General features: G+C 41.1%; 1 protein-coding gene across 3 annotated transcripts in view; it reads right to left on the reverse strand.

The window, feature by feature from the left end:
* Positions 1-15,477: 15,477 nt before the first annotated feature.
* Positions 15,478-22,840, reverse strand: part of rpa1 (replication protein A1) — a 55,684-nt gene continuing 48,321 nt past the window's right edge. For all 3 annotated transcript variants that reach the window (XM_041197731.1, XM_041197732.1, XM_041197730.1), the window contains 2 exons: positions 21,341-21,427; positions 15,478-15,983 (listed from right to left, as the gene is read on the reverse strand). In XM_041197731.1, coding sequence (XP_041053665.1) covers positions 15,870-15,983; positions 21,341-21,427 — 201 coding nt within the window. In that variant the 3' untranslated portion in view covers positions 15,478-15,869. The remainder of the gene's footprint in view (positions 15,984-21,340; positions 21,428-22,840) is intronic.

Below are 22,840 nucleotides of genomic sequence, written 5' to 3' on the forward strand. Positions count from 1 at the left end.
TCACAACTCTTGGTGATGCCTTGGTGACCACACACTCAGTTTGGCTCTTTCACAACTCTTGGTGATGCCTTGGTGACCACACACTCAGTTTGGCTCTTTCACAACTCTTGGTGATGCCTTGGTGACCACACACTCAGTTTGGCTCTTTCACAACTCTTGGTGATGCCTTGGTGACCACACACTCAGTTTGGCTCTTTCACAACTCTTGGTGATGCCTTGGTGACCACACACTCAGTTTGGCTCTTTCACAACTCTTGGTGATGCCTTGGTGACCACACACTCAGTTTGGCTCTTTCACAACTCTTGGTGATGCCTTGGTGACCACACACTCAGTTTGGCTCTTTCACAACTCTTGGTGATGCCTTGGTGACCTCTGAGCAACTGTTCCAAAATCTCGTTAGGCAAGCTGCTTGGGAACTGCTTGGGATGGTTACTCAGTTGCCACGCAGAAGTCCTCCTGACTCTGACAGGGCAGTTTTTCTGGGTCAAGCAAGCCTTCGCATTCTCTGGCACTTTAGCTGCATATCCTGGCCACCCAGACCTGACATAGCGGATCACAGTCTGCAGGTCAGAGTCCACGCTTGTCGGTTGCTTCACCAATTCTAGTTTAGTCTTGGACATTGGTTGCGCAGAATGCGCTGCGTCCTCATGCATATCAGTCTCCTCATTCAAGTCAGCCACATCAAGCTGGACAGCAGGTAGAGGATGTCTTGAGGGCGTGTCTGCCATGACAAGTGTCTGCCCTGGCACATACTCTGTTTGTAGGTTGCATCTCATCATCTGCATTAAAAGTCATTGGCACCGTATCGGTGCACAGTTTAAGTCTCGGCTATTAATCATAGGGATCAGAGGCTTTTGATCTGTGTGGAGTGTGAATGTATCTAGGGCATACAGATACTTAGAAAACTTCTCACAAGCCCAAGCAGCTGCTAAGCACTCCTCCTCAATTTGTGCATACCACATTCCAGCGTCTGTCAAGGTTCTGGAGCAATAAGCGACAGACTTCAAATCTCCATTGTGGTTCTTCAGTAGGACTGCACTGAGGCTATAGCTGCTTGCAGCAGCGCTGACAACAGTAGACTTTGTACTAACATGGAAGGCTAACACAGGAGCCTCTGAAATCAGGTCTTTTACCTTCACAAAGGCTTGCTCTTGTGCTGGCATCCAGTTGCAGCATGCATCACTCCTCAAGGGTGCAGTCAAGGGTCTTGTGAGATCAGAAAAGTTGGGTAGGAACCTGCCAAGGTAATGTATCATGCCTAAGATCCTGCGCAGCTCTGAGACATTCTTTGGAAGCTTCATCTCCACGATGTCCTGGACCTTCTGAGGGTCTGGGTGTATGCTATGCTTGACAGTGCAGTGTCCAAGGCAATGCGGTTGTTTGTCAAATCAAGCATTTCCCTTTAATGAGCTTCAAGCAGGCGGCATCATGGGTCTGCAATGCTTGAGACAGTCTTCTGTCATGTTCCTGTTCAGTCACGCCAAAGATCAGGATGTCATCCATGGACATGATGATGCCCTCTTGATGTTGAAACAGGCCTGTCATCTCTCTTTGAGAGACTTCTGGTGCACTGGTAATGCCAAAAGTCAATCTGTGGAAGAAATACTGCCAAACGAAGTTATAAATGTGGTCAGCTTAGCACAATCTTCACGTGGTGGAATTTGCCAGAATCCACTCTCAGCATCCAGCAATGAAAATACTGGGTTATTGGCTAGCTTTGGGAGGATGTCATAGAGCGTTGGAAGGATGTATTATTCTCTCAGTACTGCCTTGTTAAGTCTTTTGAGATCAACGCAGATCCTAATTGATCTATTTTTCTTTGGCACAGGTACCATCGGGGCACACCATTCAGTTGGCTCTTTGATCTTTCGATAATATCACAGTTGACCATACATTCCAATTCTTTTCTGACTTTGGGGAGTATTGGCAGTGAAATTCTCCTTGCACATGGAATACTGTTGGGCACTGCATTTTCTTTGAGGCTGATCTTAGCTGGTGTGATCTTAAACAGGCCAATTTCTCCAAAGGTATCACAGTGGACCTCATCAACTTGCTGAACTATGCCCATTGTTGTGGCCACATCACATCCCAGCAAATTATTCACTGGCGCCCCATTAATCACATACATTTTAAATTGGTAATGTCTCGCTTTGTATTGTGTTTTTGCAAGGAATTTTCCCCAGCATTGCAGTTTCCCTCCTGGATTGTCAAGAGTGACAATACTGCCATTGAGCTGCGGAAGAGTCTTCAAGGCGAAGTATGTTTTATTGGAAATTATACTAGTGGCTGCTCCAGGATCTATTTTGAAACATCACAACTGTTTCTTGAATTGTAAGTTCTACTTTCCAAGGCTTGCTATCGTTATTTACGTGTGTGACAGAGTCATGGAAAAGACATTTGTCTTCTTTATTTCTCACATTGCCCGCAGTTACTTCGTTGACCACATGGGTGTGGCAAACCACAATGAAATGTCCTACTTTCTTGCATTTGTAGCACTCAGCATACCTTGCAATGCAATGATCTCGCTGAGCGCGTGCTCTGCTACAACATGTACATTTCAAGCTTTTCGCGGCTGTGAGTGTCTGGCCTTGCTTGTGAAATGTGCTGCCATCACCCTGTTTCAAATGGGTTTTTCTTAGTATACTCCTTTCTCTGCCCCCCTTTTTCATCCACTCAGCCCCATTTGTTTATCAACTTTCCGAAACACTTCACATAATGCATTACTAGTCACTTGTTATTGCATCTCTGATTTTGTCTGTTCTGACTGACGTGCTAGCTGTATAGCATTCTCCAGCGTCAAGTCGGGCTCTAACTGTAGCTTCTGGGACATTTCTTTCTCAGTAACGCCGATCGTGAGTCTGTCCCGGAAACTTTCCTTTCTCTTTTCCCCCAAACTTGCACATTTCTGCTAGTTCTTTCAAGCTCCTGCTATACTCTTCTATCGATTTGCTCTCTTTTTGCACTCTTCGGTGAAATTTAGCTCTTTTGTGAATGGTGTTATGTCTGGGCACAAAATATACAGTCGGTTTCTCGAGCACTTTGTCAAAATCATTTTCCTCCTCCGCCTCAAACGAGAACATTTTAATAACTTCCTCTGCCTCCTTCCCCAGCGCTTAAATTAGTGTGCGTACCTGAACTTCACCAGACTCCTTGTTCAGCTTAGTGGCAATCCTGTACCAGTGAAAGCGCTGCTTCCACTCAGGCCTCTACTCCAGGTGGCTGAAGTTGAAATTGTCTGGCAGGCTGAATTTTGCCATGCTGCTGTGTCCCTTTCTTTTTAGCATTGGTATTTGCATGTAGTTTGTCCTCTGTAAGTATTTACACTTAGCTGATGTTTACTTCTGACACCATATTAGGATTTGTACATAGCTGGAATATTCAGAGACATTTATTACAGTGAACAGTGCACACAGAATATGTGTGCAAGCATGTATCCTACCGTGAAGTGTCTCACACAATATCACCCACCCACTGCCCCCCAACCACCTACACACAGCAGCACTCCCAGAATGCTGAAGTTTATATGACTAAAGTTCTTGCCTAGACATTATCAAGTTGCTGTTTGTAGGATCTTGCTAAGCACAATTTTGCTGCCACGTTTCCTATATTACAACAGTGACTACACTTCAATTGTGTTGCATTGACCGTAAAGCATATTAGGATGTCCTGAGATTGTGAATGGTGCTATATAAATGCACATACTTTCTTATAACTCTTTCGAGTACAAACGTGTTTCCATCTGTTTCAGATGAAGTTACATTGTTTCATAGTTTGCCATTGTGAGATTTGAACTCTTGATACTCTTTTGAGTAAACCTGTTTCCATCTGTTTCAGATGAAGTTACATTGTTTCATAGTTTGCCATTGTGAGATTTGAACTCTTGATCTTGGGGTTACAAACCCAGTACCATAACCACTTGGCTATTCAGGCCAAGCCATTCTTTCTTATGTGCTAACCTGAGTGAGGAAGGAAAATAACAACGTAAAGCCATTTGGAGAAGATTATTAGCGTAATCTGGTTGGTTCATTCCTTGTGCTTGTGTGGTAGTAATTGAGCAAATCAGAATACTTAATTGAACAGGTCTTTTCCTGGTTCTTTAAAACAATCCTTATAGTGTGACAGATTAACAAGTGCCAAATTTAAAGTGATGCCTGTGACCAATCATTAAAGTGTGATGTGTGTTTTATGGGTGATTTTTAATTACAGAGATGTCTGCGGCAGGTGACAGTCACCTCATGAATGCAAAGCTCTGTCAGTTTAAGAATGCAATTGCCTCGGGGCTAAGTTGCTAAATTGCTCATTCTGTATTGGTTATTGGTTTTTCACTGTCACTTAGTACTGGGGTGTCTAAGACATGGCCTGCAGGAGTCCTTTCACCCAACCTGTGGTTCGTATCTTCTTAATATGCTGGTAACACTGGGAGCTTGCTAAAGAGGCCCCAGTGTTTTTTATCCCTTACTCATGAGAGAGTCTGGAATTTGTAACTCAGTTCCAACCTGCATAAGGATGCGTATTTTCTTGCTGAGGTTAATGAATCGTGATCAGGATGGAAATGGGTACCCTCATGGACTTTACCTCCAGTCTAGCACAGAAGTACTCTTTATGACTTAGACTCACAATAGGGAGCGCATTTAACAAGAGGAAATGTTCAGCAGCACTCATCAAATACGCACCAAACTGTCACAGGCAGCTATAGATTATTCCTGTCAATGAAATGATATATTTAATGGGATGGGCAATTAGCTGTCAGGCCCAGTCTTCAGTCTCAGCTGATCTCATTCTATGAAAACAAGAGGCATTGAAAATGTTTTCAAAGTCAATACTATAGCTTGGAGCCAGTTCCCAATCCCAGCAGGGAAGATTATAGATAATAGATGTGCCACAAGAGGAGATGTTTCCCTTGTGACTGTGATGGAGGGAGGATGAGATGGGCGGAAGGTGAAATGGAAGGAGAGGAAAGGATAAGATTGACAGAGGGAGGAAGATGACAGAGGGAAATAGGATGAAATGTGTTTGAGGGACAGAGGGAAGATGATGGGATGGAGGGAGTGAGGATGAGGAGGCTGAGATGGAGAGATGTGATTGATGGAGAGAGGAAGATGGGATTGACGGAGGAATATGAGATGGGATTGAGGGAGAGATGGAAGATGATAGGGTGAAGAGGGAGCATGATATGGAGAGAGGGAAGGAGGATGAGATAGGATTGAGTGAGGGAGGATGTAATGGGATGGAAGGAGGATGAGTTGGAGGGAGGGTTAAATGGACAGAGGGAGAAGGATGGCATAGAGGGGAGGAGGATGAAATGGGATTGAGGGACAGAGGGAAGATGATGGGATAGAGGGAGGGTGGATGAGGTGGGAGGGAGGGAAGATGATAAGATGGCTGGAGGGAGGATAAGATGGAAAGAGGGAGGGAGGATGAGATGGGATGGAGGATGAGATGGAGAGGAGGGGGAGGATGATGGGATGGACACCAAACTATTTCAGCATCCCGTTTAAATTTTAATTGGAGTTCCCACTAAAATTGTTGTTTTTGCATGTTTTTATCCTCTTTATAATGTAGTCTTCCTCCTCCTTCTAACCTAGTGCTCACTAGCATTCCCGTGTTAACTTTGTACTTCTCCCATTTAAAGATGTCTAAACAGAGCAGTTCACTAAGTAGTTTTATAATTTCCCAGGTGTTCTTAATACATCAGATTTCACCAATTCCTTTCCTTTCTCTCCTGAACACTTGATCTTTATGTGCTGTATTCATTGTATTAAGAAACAAAATTTGACATCGAGCCACATAAGGCAGTATTAGGACAGACAGCTCACCAAAAGCTTGGTCAAATAAGTAGGTTTTAAAGAGCAACTTAAAGGAGAGTGAGGAGAATGGTGGAGAGTTTTGGCGAGAGAATTCCAGAGCTTAGGGTTCAGTCAACAGAAGGCACAGCTAATATGTGGATCAATGAAAATTGGGAAATTGAGGAGCACCGAGATCTTGGAGGGTTGGAGGAGGTTGCAGAGATGAGAAAAGGCAAGGCCATGAGGGATTTGAAAACAATGAGAATTTTAAAATTCAGCCATTGGGGGTTTGGGAACCAATGTAGGTCAGTCATACTGCCAATGAATGAGCTTGTGTTCTGTGCCTGGGGCTATGGTAAGTGACATCCAAAGAGTCATCCAGGACCAAACCCTCTAATCTTCAAAGAGTAGCATTGGAAAATACCTCTGAACTAGGATATTATACATTGATCAGGAAGACTTGAGAAAGTCTGTGAGGTGTTAAAACAGTAAAAAGCAGTTCTATTAAATACATAATGTCCCTGCTTGGGTACTTAATAACAAGTCAGTGCACCATGTATTGAGTGTCCTTCCCAATGGCAGGACGGATCCAGCAGAAGTGGCGGCACAGTGGTATAGTCAGGAGGGAGTTGCCCTAGGGATCCTCAACATTGAATCTGAACTCCATGAAGTCTGATAGCATCAGGTCAAACAAGGGCAAGGAAACTTCCAACTGATTACCATGTACCGTCTCCTCCCCTAAACTGTCATTGGGTCACAATCCTGGAACTCCTTCTCTAACAGCACGGTGGGTGTACCTACACCACATGGAATGCAGCAGTTCAAGACGACAGCTCATCACCATCTTCTCAAGGGCAATTAGGGATGGGCAATAAATGCTTGCCTAGCCAGCAATGCCCACATTCCATGAATAATAAAAAACCCATCTCTGAGAGAAAACATCAAGCCTTCATCAGGTCACTATTGAGAATTCAATGCAGCAGAGGGGAATAAAGGTTCAAGGGTTTAGGATTCCTGTCCAGTGACCCTTGCAGATGTCATGAGAGCAAATCTGCTGCGATGGATCCCATAATCAAATAGCCTGTCAGCAGAAACCATCTAGACACAGTTCAATGCTATCCAATGAAGGTGAAGTGTGTGTATTGTTGCATGGGGATTCTACCTCAGTGCCATCAGAGCTCGAGGAGGAGAATTTTAAAAAGTTAAAGTGTTAATAACAACAATTTTAGAAATATGAATTTCAAAATTCAAATAACAAAGTGTTTTCCTGTTTACAGCTTTGAGCAGCTCTTTCAGGATTTAGTTATGCACGATAAGACCTGTCTTGTTACCAATTTCAGTCAGTTTGACATTTTAGACATTTAATACATTTTAGATGTAGCTGAGGAAGGTCATTCACTTCTATGTAGCAATGGTTCCATTTGTCTTTAATCGTTCAATCCTTTACTGGAAGGAGCTGTTGTTGTTTGTGTGCATGAAGATACCCAGCAAATTTGTTATTTGCAAATATTGTTTTTTTTAAATATACATTTGACAAAATTTACTTTGGCAGTCATCACAGCTTCTTATAAATAAAACCAACTGTGCTTGCAGTGTGAAGTCCTGATAAGAGACAGCTCCATTTTCATCAAAAAGGGTTAGTAATCTCAGTGGCACGGGACTTGATGTACAAACATACAATCATAGGTCAGCTTATTTTGCCTGCAATTCCCCATACGATGAGCTTCAGCTGCTCTGATCGTAGGGGAGTGTTCAGGAAAATAAAACACAGGTATTGTGTGTTATTCTTATAGGTTCTAGTTGCTTGTTATAGAATGTTTGCAGAAATCCATCAAGGGTATCAGTTTGGTCTTTTGAATCACTATTCAGGACAACTAACTTAATTATTCAAGTTATTTTCCACCTGTTGCTTACTCCCATCTCTATAGTCTCGACTCTATTTCAACCTACACATTCCACTCTTCTGGAGTATGACTCCCAGTCTTTTTGGCCTTCCCCTCTCATACTTTCTCATTATCACAATACTGTTTGTGGAAGCTTGCTGTGCACAAACTGGCTGCCATTTTTCCTACATTGCAAGAGTGACTGCACTTCAAAAGTACTCCTTTAACTGCAAACCACTTTGAGAGGTCGGGTGGTCATGAAACGCACCGTACATATCTTTCTCTAAGCCCTTCCTACATTTGTTTTCTATTTCCCTGCATTGAAAAGCCTCTTTCCTGTTCTCTCTCCCCTTAGGTAATTTCCTTAATCCTCCCAATTCCTGCCTGACATCTGACTTAAGATGCTTTGCTATGGTAAAGGTTATAAAGTATGTTGTGTTGCTAGACTGTAAATCAACTGCAACAAAAGAGTTGCAACCTGTTGTGGGACCTCTGCCCAAGCACCTTTGAGTTTGCTACAGCAAAGGACATGGAAATGGTCCGGTGACAAATTATCTCCTAGATTTTCCCATCATCCTGTTGCAGAGAATCACCTGAGCTCCATTGAGAGGTTTGCGTCGTGAGCCCATGCCCGACCATTCCAAAGCTCTTTGCACTTTGGGGCCAATGAACCGGACTACTCAACCAACAACAACTTACATTTATTTAGTGCCTTCAACATAGTATACCATCCTGAGGTGCTTCACAGGAGCATTATCAAGTAAAATTTCACATGGAGCCACCTAAGGAGACATTAGTACAGATGATCAAAAGCTTGGCCTAAGAGATAGGTTTTACGGAGAATCTTAAAGGAGAGAGGTAGGAAGATTTAGGGAGGGAATTCCAGAGCTTAGGGCTGATTAAGCTGAAGGCACAGTTTCAATGATGGAGCGATTAAAATCCCAGATGTACAGGAGGCCAGAACTGGAGGAGCCCAGAGATCTTGGCAGATTGTAGGAGCTTACAGAGATAGGGAGGTGGTGGCCACAGAGGAACCTGAAAATAAGGATTTTAAGATCGAGGCCTGGAAACCTAACTTTAAAGAGATGGGGAAGGAGGCCTGGGGATCATTTTTAGTTTAGACGATATAGTGTAAGGTGAATGATATTAACTTGACTGTACATTATACACTCCTCATGAGTTTCCTTTCCATTGAAGTCATTGGGCTAGAAAAAAAACACAAGTCTTGTAATGCTACCCTTTAAACAACAATTCACAGCAGCCACAGATTTCCAGCAAAAAGTGCTGATAAAGCGATCGTGTGTACAATCTACTGGACTGGAAGCAGCAACTGGAAACAATGCTTTAAAAAAAACAAAAGCTCTGAAATCTAAGACCAACAAGTTAATTTAATTCTCCTTTGACATAGCTGTGGCTTATTTGGTAGCCCATTGGTCTGAGCCAAAGGATTATGGATTCATGTCCTCCTCCAGCAACTTCAGCACAAAACCTAGGCGACACGGAAGTGCTGCTTCATCGTCTTTCAGCTGAGATGAGGTACCATTTTCCCTATCAGGATGGGTGTAGAGGACCCCATGGCATTATTTTAAAGAACAGGAAGGGACTTCTCCCCAGTCAATATTTATCCCTCAACCAGCATCACTAAAGAAAATATTAATGTGCAGTATAAACCCAAGCCTTTCTTCTGTACCAACCATCCCAAAATGCATGCTTCTACGGAGTGATCTAATTGATTTGCTGCATTATTAGCAGCTATCGGGAAATGCTTTTGAGATACCTCCTGTCCTGTTGGGAAATGTACTGCCCAGAACTGAACCACCTTGAAAAGTTCAGCGAGAAACAGAGTTAACGTTTAGAGTCCAAATGACTTGTCCACAGGTCCCTCTCCACAAATGTTGCCGGCCTGATTTTTCCAGGGTTTTCTGTTCTTATCTCAGATTTCCAGCATCCGCGGTATTTTGCTTTTATATTATTGGAAGTTCAGTCCTGGTCGATGCTTTCACTCGGGCTGCTACAACTGACCTCAGTACTCCTCGGCCAGGAAGTGCAAATAAAAAAGCCGGCTCTTAAGTGCTACTAAGTAACTCCTGTGGGAAAATGAGAATTTTTCCAAATGCATCAACTTTTACTTCTCCTAGCTCTGCTAACCACATTCCTATGCTTTGCTGACATAACAGCTTGCATTTATACAGCAGCTTTAAAGCAGTAAAACATCCCAAGGCACAGCAAACAAAAATGGACTCCAAAGGAGATATTAGGGCAAGTGATTGCTGTCAGTGTTATGGATTGTGTTTAGTTTAAGCCTACATAGTATATTCCTTATCTTTTTTAAAAAAGTGTCCACAGGGATAGTGTTAGAGGACACTGCTGATGGATAGGAGATAAAACTGACACAGTCCGTTGCATTAACATGATCCTCTTAGTGCTTCTGACACCTTCATGTAACCTTCTTCTATTGTACTAGACATAGCAATAGCTGTTTGCAGTGAAATCAGCCACCGCAGGCAATCACCAGGAAGTGTGGTAACTTCAGGACATTCCTACTGCCTAAGAGGCGATTCATTCTACCATTCCACTGCTGGTTTGGGTTGTAGAGTCATCACAGCACTAACTGCATCAAATCGTCAACAACTGGAGCTCCATTACATTCAGGTCAGTATTTTATTTCACCTCACACCTGGCATTTCACCTGCTCTACAGGTGATGCAACTCTTGTCCTTATTCAACATTCACACGTGTACTTTCCAGCAGGTGCCATTAGACAGCAGTCTAATGCTTCCCTCCTCCCCAATCGATTCCGTTCCTCCAGCAGGATCCGAAAAGATCAAATATAAGTAGCATTTTTGAAGGCAAGAATTATTTTACTTTTTTTTTTATAAGGTATTTTCTATCTACTTTAGGTCTCCCCACACCATAAACTATATCCTGTTATGATAACACCATGACACCAGGTGGCCACACTGGCTTCAGGCACTGTCATCCTAAAAGAGATTGTTAGGGGTAGGCAAAGGGCTTTTCCTTTTGCACCACAGCAAGTGTCTGGCCTATCTATTGTGGGTTTTAAGTCTAGGCCCAAACCATGTCATGTATTCATGGTCACCATTTTAAATAAAAAATCAAATACCCTCTAATCACGCAACTTACGTCAACGAGACTAAAAATAATGAAAAATACAAGTAGTTCGGGTGCAGCAAAATCTGCTTTAAAGCATTATTAATTCACAAACTCTACAAATTTTATTCTATTTATATATTCACACTGAACCTGTTTAAAAGAAACATTTCAAAAGACGGGGTCTGGGTATTACATTGAACTGAACAGACCCTTTTACCTCTGGAATTTAGTTTCAAATCCTGCAGGGATTGGGTCAAAGCTGAGGTAGAGTAAATTTTTACCTTATCCTGGGAATGCTCTAAAATCAGTGTTAAAAAGAGAGAACTCTTCTATGGCCCAAACACCACAGCCCACATTCCTGACTTTAAGAATCCAAATGTTTCCTGAAGAATTTTCCAAAAATTACACTTACTTTCACATTCTACAATGCAGAGAAAGAGGGAATGTGATATACATACACACAAACCAATGTACTTGGATTAAATATGCAATCACAAGCTTGTAGAGCAGAAATGGCTATATTGATGGCTCTTCTACAGTGCACTGCAATGATAGATCATGCTTCAATATTATGATGATCTGTTGGGCCTCCAGCCATTGAACGTATCTATGACTTACTGTAAGGCACATATAGCCTGGAAATAGGTTATGTATTCAATTACCTATTGGCAGCAGAGTGACATTGCTAGTCAGGACACCAACAGACTGTGCTGCAGGCAGTATTACCCACAAATACATCACTGCACTATCAATCTCAGGCTAATCACTGAAAGTTGTGGTGGTAAGAGGGATTCATTCCAGAAACGGTCTTGTACATATTCTGGAGACCAGTTCAAAGCAGTGCAGGCATTCCTAGGCATGTAATCTGCAGGAGAGAAGGTGAAAGAAAGTCTGTTGTGCAAAGCCATGTTTCCTCCAATACTCAATTGATTTAATAGATTTAGGGTTTTCAAAATTATTCTAAGAATACCAAGTTGTGCTGGTAGGATACCCAAAAATAAGTGAAATTGCTGTGGAATTTAAGGAAAATATTGTACCCATGCCATTTTTAATATCCATTAAGGAATCTTGCCAAAATGGCCGACACAGGAAACACTATGCACCACCCTTACCCCCATTTTACCTGGTTCCACTACTCCAAAGGTCTTCAATTTTCATTGCTACAAGCAAAGAAATCTGATTCTGCACTCCTGCTTTGTAAAACGAGAACTCAACAGCCCTCTCAAGAGCCACAGCAAAAATGAGTTGTTTGCAGCTAATCAGATTAATGAAGGCAAAGTCTTATAAATTGACAAGTGCAAAGATCAGGAGATACCCAAGTTTCCCAATGGCTACACTCTGCAAACAAAAAGGTACTCAGATAAGAAGTTACGTGTTCAATAAGAGTGCACTCAGTTGAGCGCTTCCCTCTGCCACTCTTGTGTTAAGTCACTGTTATTACAATTACAGTTCTTCCTCAAAATTTGTCCCTGCCTAGTTGATGTTCTGTAACTGCAAAGCTGAAAAAAAAATAAGAGCTTCCATCTCACTGAGGCAGCTTCAGGCCAATCCTCATCTAACCATCTATTCTGAAAACTGTTCATTTTGACACCTGTGACAAATTCCACCATAACAACTGAGACAACCTACAACAGTATAAAAACATTACCTCCGCTCACCTCCAGTTAGTTTACAGAACTCCAGGATTTGGATCCATAATTTTGCCAAAAACTCATCAGTTATTCTTTGACCAAGCGTTGTTGAAACCCGTCCATTAGCTTTTGAGATATATTGTTTACAAACAAACGGGGGGTGAAAACATTACCTCTGCCCACGTTCAGTGGCTGAGGTAACGAGGTGAGTAGGGTCTTTCATAAATTTCACCTGAAGGGTAGAAGGACAATCACTTACACCAGGAGAGCAAAACAACTGGGGAACTCATGCATTTGGTGAGGAATGTGCTGGATGAACTCAACCGATTCTTGCCAATAAAACCAAGCTTAATCAGTCAAACATTTAATTATACCCATGAATTTAATTAGACAAGAAGTAAATGTTATTTTGTTCTCCCTAAATCAGCACATTGATATTGTGCCTATACTTCAAGGGTAGGATTGAAACTCTCAACCCCTGTAGCTAGAATTCAAGCTGTTATTGCTAGATTTTTTAAGCTTTCTTGCTTCATTAAAGGATGTTCAACAATAACAAAGGCAACAGATAAGCATTATAGGAAAGTGAAAGAAACGATAGTGAACACAAGTAGGCCATTCAGCCCCTTGAGCCTGTTCAGTCATTCACTCGAACATGGTTGACCTGCAGCACAACTCCATTTAGCCACCTTGATTCCATATCCCTTAATACTCTTGCCTAATAAACATCTATCAGTCAATATTGATTTTTTCCACATTATGCACACCTGCTTCCTGAAGACTAATATACAAATGTTGCATCCAGTTTAAGTGAGGAAAAAACTCACTGAAAAGCAGTTTGTGTCCCTCTTCAAAAATTAATACAGAACTTAAAACCTAACCTTCAACAAAGGTATGGGAATGCTTCATATAATTTTGGAATTTGTATCTCTGACCAGCATCTTAATATCCATGTTATTATATCAGACTCAACCAAAAAGGTCGATGATATTGAAATCAGTCTCTATACAGTTTTGAGTACATAATTTAAATACTCCATCCCCTCTTAAAAAAAATGGGGAATTATGCTTCAAACGATATTGGGTCTGATAAATTGAAAGGGTTAGAATCACTTTTTTTTTTAAACTGGTGGCTTATCCAATAAAGAGGAGAATCTATAATTGATAAAGGTTAGTCTCCTGTTGACTTGCCTACAAAGAAGAGTAGAATCATTTTAATCACAGAAGGTGCATCTTATGTTGCATTTGACCAAAGACTATTTTCAAAAGGTCTTTGACTAATGAGTAAAGTCAAAGAATGTGGAGTCAGTGTACAAGTGGCAGAATGGGTTGCTAGCTGGATTGAAGACAAAAGAAGAGTATGGGAATAAAAGATAGTTATTCAGAGTGGCAGGAGTTGGGAAGTGGTGCTGAACAAGGATCAGGGCTGGGACCAATACTGTTCACAATTTATATTAACAATTTGGACTTTGGAATCCAAAGAACACAATTTCTAAATTTGTGGATGACACCAAATGGGGAGGGGGATTGTTAATATTGAGGACGACTACAATGAATTACAAGAGGATATTAATAAATTTGCAGAATGGGCAAATAATTGGCAAATGGAAGTTCAACAGATAAGAGTGAGGTAGTACATTTTGTAAGAATAGGAGGTCACTTAATTACTTGGAAGGTGCAAATCTTGGTAGGGTAAAGGAACAAATGATCTCAGAACAAATACCAAATCGCTAAAAGCTGCACCACAGGTTAGCAAGGCCATTAAAAAAGGCAAATCAAGCATTAGGTTTTATTTCTAGAATTGAATTGAAAAGTAGGCAAGTTATGCTAAACCTGTATTGAAACTTGGTTAGATCACATGTGGAATATTGCCTGCAGTTCTGGGTGCCATATTATGAAAGGCTTATAGACACTGGAGAGGATGCAGAGAAGTTTTAGAAGGATGATACCAGATGTATACCTGTGGGCATACACATCAGGAAAGTTCTAACAGGCTAAGTCTCCAAGAGAGAAGGCGGCTGAGGTGCGCCCTAGAGATCTTTAAAATTATAAAAGGTTTGCATAGTGTGATATACTATAGAGAGAGATTTCCCTTTGTGGGGAAGAGCATAACTCGAGGCCATCACTATAAGATAGGAACCAAGAAATCCAATTGGGAATTCAGTAGAAAATTCTTCACCCAGAGTGGTAAGTGGAACTCGCTATTTCAGGAAGTGGTTGAAGCAAATAGTATAGATGCATTTCAGGGGAAAACTAGAAAAGCATGAGGGAAAATGGAAGAGATGGTTATGATGGTAGATTTAGATAAAAGCTGGGGGAGACTCAAGTGGAGTATAAACACCAGCATGGACAGGCTAAGCCGAGCAATCTGCTTCGGTGCGTTATACCCTATGCAACAACTGGAGTTGGATAGCCTTTCAAGGTCTTTCTTTGAAAGGCTTCTAGCTTGCTATCCTTTAAACGTTAGGCAAAAATAATTCAGTGTCTAAGTTACCAGGGCCAGCTCATGCTTTTGTCTCATTCATAACGAAGTCTGGCTTACTGGTTCAAAAGACAAAACCCTGCTTTGTCATTTAAACTATGCACCAGCTGAAATTGGAGGGTATGCTCTGAACAAGCTATCAAGCAGACTGTTGTGGCTCATAGGGCAAAAACAAAATCCCTCCCACTGTTCACTCCTTCAAATGGGGGAAATAACTAGTGTGTGCTAACAACCACACAGCACAACACACTCTCAGTACTGCACTGGAGTGTCAGCCAGATCATGTGCTCATATCTCTAGAGTGGGTTTGAACTTATAACTTGGAGGCAGGAACATTACCCACTGAGCTATGGCTGATACCCAAGGGGATAAAGTTGAATACAAACAGGAGAGGACAGTGATACAAAAAGACAGGAGAAAACAAAGACAAAGAGAGAAAATAATTTTTTTCGTTCCTTAAGCAATGCCACAGGAAAATCAACTGCAAGTACTAAAAACAGGCCTTTAGATTGAACAGATAGTTTTCATCACTACACTGTCATTTTGATACAGAATCATTCCAACAGATACACTCAAGTCTCATAAGCTATTTGTCAGTGTTTATTAGAATGAAGCACTGAAATAAGTTGTGCAAGTATGAAGGGGGGAAAAAAAAGGAAAAATGGTTTTGCAGTCCGCCCAGTGATTTACAATGTTACTTCACATAGGTAAACCATACCTTGGTAGGAAAGCCTACATCGACATACAAATATTCTGTCTCATCATCCAACACATGTTGATCAGAATTCAACATCTCTAGTTCTCACGGGGTGGCACTTCTATAGCATCCATGGAAATGCAGAATTCTGGAACTGATTCTAAGTTTAAAAAAAGTCTTAAGCTTTCAAAGCATAATACAAAGTGTTTTTAATTGAAGATCTAAAGCACCCAGCTTCCTCCAGTTGTGCAGTGCTCATTCTTCACATCTACTCAGCATTCAGTAAGCTTGTGTAGCTGCATGTTTCCTAATATTCATTATCAGTCTCTTGCTGTACTCCTTATGGTCCACTGGTTTCACATCCATCATTGTCGCTTTGATGCGAGATTCATCCTGCAAATATGAACCAGAAACAATTAAAATCCATATCACAGATTTGCTCTCTCATTGCCTTATTATCATAGATCACCTCCAGTTGTTCAAATTGCATTGGAATCTTTTTAATGCATATGAAAGATAACAAGTGGTAGTTTTTTTGTCCCACTCAATCTACTTCTAAAGAATGGCCACTGATATAAAACGTACAGACAAGCTGCAACAGTTTAATGGGTTTGACCTAAATCATTTCTAATCTTAAACTTTTATAATTTCTGCACTTTGAGTTGTTGCACTTAAGTTTAAGTTGCTGTATTTATACTCTACTCGCTAGTGAGAATTTTTCAGCCCATTCAAAATTTCATGCAGATACCATTAACACCATCAATCATTCTGGATGAATGCCCTGGAGGCACAGGAACAAGCTTATTCCTCTACCATCTTTATACTTATGCTCAATCTGTGATACGGCATAGTCAACATGCTGGCTCGCAAAGATCTCCTTCTGGGCCATGGGGCATATATTCAAACTGTGGCACAATCCTGCTATCTTCACCATACTGTATACATGGCTAAAAATGGACTTCTGCAAGCTGCAATAGGTGCAGTATAAAGCAAGTCTCATGTTGGAAAGACACCAAAATACTCATTCTGTCTGAATTTCACCTGACAACCTTGCCGCTAAGTCGAGTGCTTAGGAAAAATAGTAAAAGAACCCACCCCATCAGTCTCTCACTAAATATTGTCATCATTCTTGTCCTTGCTTGGCCTGCACAGATTGATCCCATAAAATGATACCAATTATATGTCCTTATGTGGTGCTATCCAACTGTACAAGCTGACTATATACCTCTGTATATTGCTCTTCTGAGTGGCTGTATGACTCATCATAATCTGTAAAAGCTAAAGGAATCATTTTTCATCTTGAATACAAATGTACTCCATTAGCAAGCGAACGGGCAGAATGGGGATTTAAAGTCTGGTCTCATTTGGGAAACATGCTCTAGGAATTGGTTGCAAGCATAATTGCTGACATCTTTTCTTATTTGAACTCATTCACAACTGGTCACTGCCATAGTAATCTTCCATAACCTGAACACTGGAGATTTAAAGCATCTCAGTAGTTTAAGATTTACAGCAACACCTGCAAATACTGGAACATTTTTGGGCAGTTACTTTACTTGATGTTTATTTGAACATTTTCAAAGCTCTAGAAAGAATTAAATGTACAATATGTCAAAAAGCACCTCCAAGCTGTTCAATAGGAAGAAACACACCTTAAATAATTAAGTAAATATAGCACTTCATTATGTCAGAAAGGTATCTTGAAAAGTTTTAAGTGCAAAGAAACACATACAAGATGGGGAGGAAGAACATGTGGAATTAAGCAAGCAAAAAAGGTTTAAGACAACTTCTGAAAGCTGGTTGGAGGGAGGGAGGGGGGGGGAGGAAGAGAGAGAGAGAGAGAGAGAGAGAGAGAGAGAGAGAGATAAAGCACACGGATTTAGACGGAGTTCCAGATAAGAGATATGGTGGCTGCAAATGTCACCAGAGGATAGAGAACATGGCAGATCAATGTCAGAAAAGCTACTGAAGCCACAGAGTTTAGTTAAATCATAGAGGCAGGTTAGGTTGAGCCCAGAGGGGGCTTGAAAGGAAGAGAGAAAGATTTTGAAATAGATACTGAGTGGGGAGAGGGAACATAAGGGCTTATGTGAGCAAAGATGTGGACAGAGGCAGAATTTGGAACGCGTTGTAACTTACGGAGCGAGCAGGGGGACAAGCATTATAAAGGCATGGATTTGTGTCTTGGCAACTGTAGGGTGAGGAGATACGAGGAGGAAAAGAACAAGCAGGAGCAGAGACAGGCACTATTTCACAGGTTCAAAAGGGCATTGATTAAACAGGTGTGGGGAAGGAAGATAAGCTCCAGATTAAACAATAAGGTCCCAAACTATTGGGTTTAATCCAAGATAGTATTTAAACACATGTATGCATTTAAGAATAGAAGGAACAGTGATATACTTCCAAGTCAGGATGGTGAGTGGCTTGGAGGTGAACTTCCAGGCGGTGGTGTTCCCATGTGTCTGCTGGCCTTGTTCTTCTAGATGGCAGTGGTCGTGGGTTTGGAAGGTGTTGCCTAAAGAGGCTTGGTGAGTTGCTGCAGTCCATCTTGTGGATGGTACACACTGCTGCTGCTGTATGTCAGTAGTGGAGGGAGTTTGTGGATGTTTGTGGATGGGGTGAAAATCAAGCAGGCTGCTTTTTACTGGATGGTATCAAGCTTCTTGAGTGTTGATGAGTGCAGCTCCAACAACACTCAAGAAGCTTGACACCATCCAGGACAAAGCAGCCTGCTTGATTGGCACCCCTTTCACAAACATACACTCACTCCCTCCACCACCGATGCACAGTGCAGCAGTGTGTACCATCTACAAAATGGACTGCAGCAACTCACCAAGCCTCCTTAGGCAACACCTTCCAAACCCACGACCACTACCACCGAGAAGAACAAGGCCAGCAGACACATGGGAACACCACCACCTGGAAGTTCCCCTCCAAGTCACTCACCATCCTGACTTGGAAATATATCTTCGTCCCTTCACTGTCACCGGGTCAAAATCTAGAACTTCCACCTTACCAGCACTGTAGGATACCTACATCACATGGACTGCAGTGGTTCAGGGCGGCAGCTCACCACTACGTTTTCAAGGACAATTAGGGGTGGGCAATAAATGCTGGACCATCCAGCTTTGCCCACATTCCATGAATGAATTTTTTTTAAAAAAGCAGACACGTAAGAGCTGACACGATAGCTTTAGGATGGCTCACACTTGAGTTGGAAGCAATTTTGATTCATCCAATGCATTTTGAGTTGAGGAACAGCATTTGACTCAAAACAGGAGGTGGAAAGGTAAAATGTGTATCACCAGCATAAAGGTAGAATCCAATCTCATGTTTCTTGGAGTCACCAAGAGGGTACATTTGTATCAACAGAAGACTGTGGCAAAAAAATTTGTACATCTTGTGACATGGCTTTCGCCTGTCAAGTAAGGCGGAGTTAAAAGCCAGCTTCAACCACGTATCAAATTCTAAGTTATCCTGATTGAATGTTACAGAGTTTAGTAATTTTGTTTCAACTCAGCATCTGAAGGAGGGGCCGAACCTTTTTAATTCAAATACAAACATCATGTGGGATTTGTTCAAATAGGTGTTTGATTGGCACTTTTTTCAAGTTTAACAGACAATTATTTAAATCTGCTCGATCCCAGTGGTTTTCTGATAATTAATTCTCAGCCTGGCTGGTTCAAATTAGAGACAGTGATAGTTGATCCAGAGCGCTTCCATGGACAGAGAAAAGGAAAAAATGAACTGCCACTTAATACAGATTTTGGTGCAGTGGTTACAAATTATTTTCCACCTGCTCAAGGAGACAGTTATGTTTAATAACTACTGTAAAATTCTATGTTGTATGATTGTTACTGTTCAATAAATGTTTGGCTGTTAAAGCTGAAGCCATGGTACTGTAGCTTTGTTATACTGCCTTCTAATGTCAAGGACGATCAGTCGAGGACATGATAAAACCAGAAAGGTAAAATCACAGCAAAGTGGGTTCTCTGTCCTTGTCCCAACTTGTATTAAACTCCATTCACATTACTCCTGTGTTGTCTGACATACACTAGCTCCCAGATAAGCAACACCTGAATTTTAAAAATCTTATCCTCATTTCCAAATCCCTTCATGACCTCACCCCTCACCATCTCCGTAATCTCCTCCAGCCCTACAACCCTTTGAGATCAGCACTCCTTCAATTCTGGTCTCTTGACCATCCCGATTTTTAAATGCTCCACCATTGGCAGTCATGCCTTCAACTTCCAAGGTCCTAAGTTCTGCATTTCCCTTCCTAAACCCTTCTACTTCCCTGTCTTCCTTTGATACTCATTAAAACCTGCCCTCTCTATGACCAAGCCATATCTTATGTGGCTTGGTATCAAATTTTGTTTGATAAAGTAGTTACTTCACAGGAGCATTTAAGGGCACTTTTAAAAATGTAAGCCGTTGTTGCTCAATTACTCTGCATTCTAAAACACAGAATACTAAAGAAAAATAGAGTAAAAGCCTAAGAATTCAACAGGGACAAAGGATGAAAACCTCAAATGATGGCTGTGCAGGCAGGGCAATAGAAATCAATGGAAGATATGCAAATCACTTGAGGTGGGTAAGGACAGAACCAGGAGAGAGCAGCAAGATGTAGGTGGACTGCTGAGAAGGGACATTGGAAGATATGAAGATCAATGGTATTATAGACAGTGGAGAGATAAACAATAAGCATGGACAGGCAGAATATAAGTCACAGGGGGCATTACTAATGACAGTACCTGCTATGGGTGGAGTGGAAAACACATTGCAGTCTTGATCCGTAAATCAAACAACTGCCCACTCTGAACAGGTAACATTTGAGGGCAAATTAGATTCTAACATTTTATTCCTTATTTCTTACGTTCCATTTGGTTAAAATTTTGTTCAAGAGCAATTTCAAGGTCAGCCACAGACACTAAACAGTCAACAGATCTCTCCAGTAAAGTTACTATAATCCAATAGGAGAAGAGAATAGCAATTTTCCAGGAGTTGGTGAAAGCAGTTTTTATATATATTTTCAGTGTGGTTGTTTAATTTATTTTGCACAGATACATTTGATATTTTATGCCAGAAATGTGGCCCCCTCTTACTTCCCAGATCATGCCCACAGTCAAAGATGTTCCTTTTCAAAAAGGATGAATTATTAAAAGGGAGTAGGGGATTAAATTTACCGGAGGCAAACACAATTACGTTTCATTGTTAAGGGAAATGATTTTGTGCAACTTGACTGCCTGCAAATACCCTATGTCTATGTTGATTGCAGACAGAAGGCCAAAATGTCAAGAAATTCAAACCCCATTAAAATCCAATTTCAATTGCTTGCATTTATATACTGCCTTTAGACTAAAATACGCTCTGAGGTGTTTTTAGAAGGAACTGGCACACAGCAGTTGGAAGAGTTGGGAAGAAGCCAGGTAGGAGTAAAATTGAACAACTAGATCCAACTTCAGCTTCAAGTGACACCACAGTACACCACTGCAAGTTTAATAGCAGTGGGGCCTAGATCTGATACAGACTGATCAAATGTCATAGACACTCCATCCTCTCAAACTGTCAGGTTGCAAGCTCAATTAGAAAGGTAAACATCAGACACAATAATTGAAGCACTGTTGAGCGTTTTATTTTGTTGAAAACCTATTGAAATAAGGTGACTGTGGCACTAACCCTGGTGTATTTCCTTGAAAGAAAACTTGCCCACATAATATAAAAAACTTACTCTAGATGAAATTACTCACATTGTATGTTTCGAGTTTTACACGGATCCTGCAGATGTATGACCGGAAATTTGCATTCTGGAAAATTTCCTCAAAGGCTTGCTCGTTCTACGAAGAAAGCAAGAATAATGCCACAAATAATAAAAAAATGTTTTTCTGATCAAGGCATGCAATTCAGGTTACAAGTAACCCCTAGAGTCGAGTAGAAAGGCTACTTCACTCAACTGTCTTTTCAAAGACTTTAGGTATGGCAGCAAAGTCTCAGCCCAATAAGCTCCCTAACCTTTCCACAGTCAAGGTGGTTTAACACTTTTCCCCCTCTCCAGCTCTCACCCCTAGCCATGGGATAGGAGAAGGAATGGGAGGTAGGGGAAGGAAACCAAATGCACCTTGCAAATTCTCTAAGAACCTGCTCAAAAATAGAACTGATGAGCACCTGTCCATCCTCTCAGGACAAGTAATAACATACGGCCACCTAATATTTTGATGAACTGTTAGAAAGACTCAAACCTCAGCCCTAAACCAGAAAACTATCACCAAACAGCTGCATATGTTTCTCCAGCACACTAGAATGCAATCATATTTCACTTTAATTGTTTTTTATTTATTGCCATCTGTCATTTCTGCCTCGTTGGTTTTGTGTTTATATCAGCATGAGTGCTGAGTACAGAAACTATAATTCAGGATCACACTGACATCTTTTATTCCATATAGTACTGACTGAATAAAACACTGAACACTCACCTGGACGTTAGTAAACTTAACTGAACAGCTTTTCTTGATCAAATAGGTAAAGGAAATGCAACATGCAACTTAGGCTAGAAAGTTTCACTTGTACAACTTTCTTTCCAGTTTTAATCAGTTATGAAGGCAAATAAAATCACTAGCTAGAAAGCAATGTGGATTTCTCCCTCCATCGAAGCTCAATTGTTGCTCCTTCATCTTGAATCTTTTCTGGCCCATTACACCTCATATCTTTCTACCTTCCTGCTGTTAAAATGCAAAAACACATCTGAAAGGCTACAAAGACAAGATAATACCGTAGGTAGACCTTAGAGAAGAAATCCGCAAAATACAAAACATATGATAAAGCTTGCCGGGGTGGGGGAAAAGAGAGAAGAGAGGAAGTGGAGTGGGGTATGCTCATGTGTCTTTGAAAGCTGTTCAAACTATGCTGATAATTAAAAAGACCTAAACACCAATTAGGTTAAAAAATAATAAATTTTGTAAATATTAAAGCCAAGTGCCAGAAATGCAACACGGGTTAATCATCATGTGAAAGAGTAGGCAGGTCAACATAGAACCCTTCACTGGTACATCCTTGAATATATTCAGTTTTGAAAACTGTTCACTTTTCAGTGCTTACATTTTCATTACTACACTATAACCTTTCTGGTCCAGAAATCTATCGTTCAGAAAGACCAATTGTCCAGAAATTTTTTGAATAGACCCAAGCAACTCTCAGACTGTTTTAGTACAATACTTTGGGAGCAGAAACATGGAAGATACAGCATTTAGGAA

The sequence above is a fragment of the Carcharodon carcharias genome, chromosome 10 (assembly GCF_017639515.1).
Source record: "Carcharodon carcharias isolate sCarCar2 chromosome 10, sCarCar2.pri, whole genome shotgun sequence".
Taxonomy (NCBI): Eukaryota; Metazoa; Chordata; class Chondrichthyes; order Lamniformes; family Lamnidae; genus Carcharodon; species Carcharodon carcharias.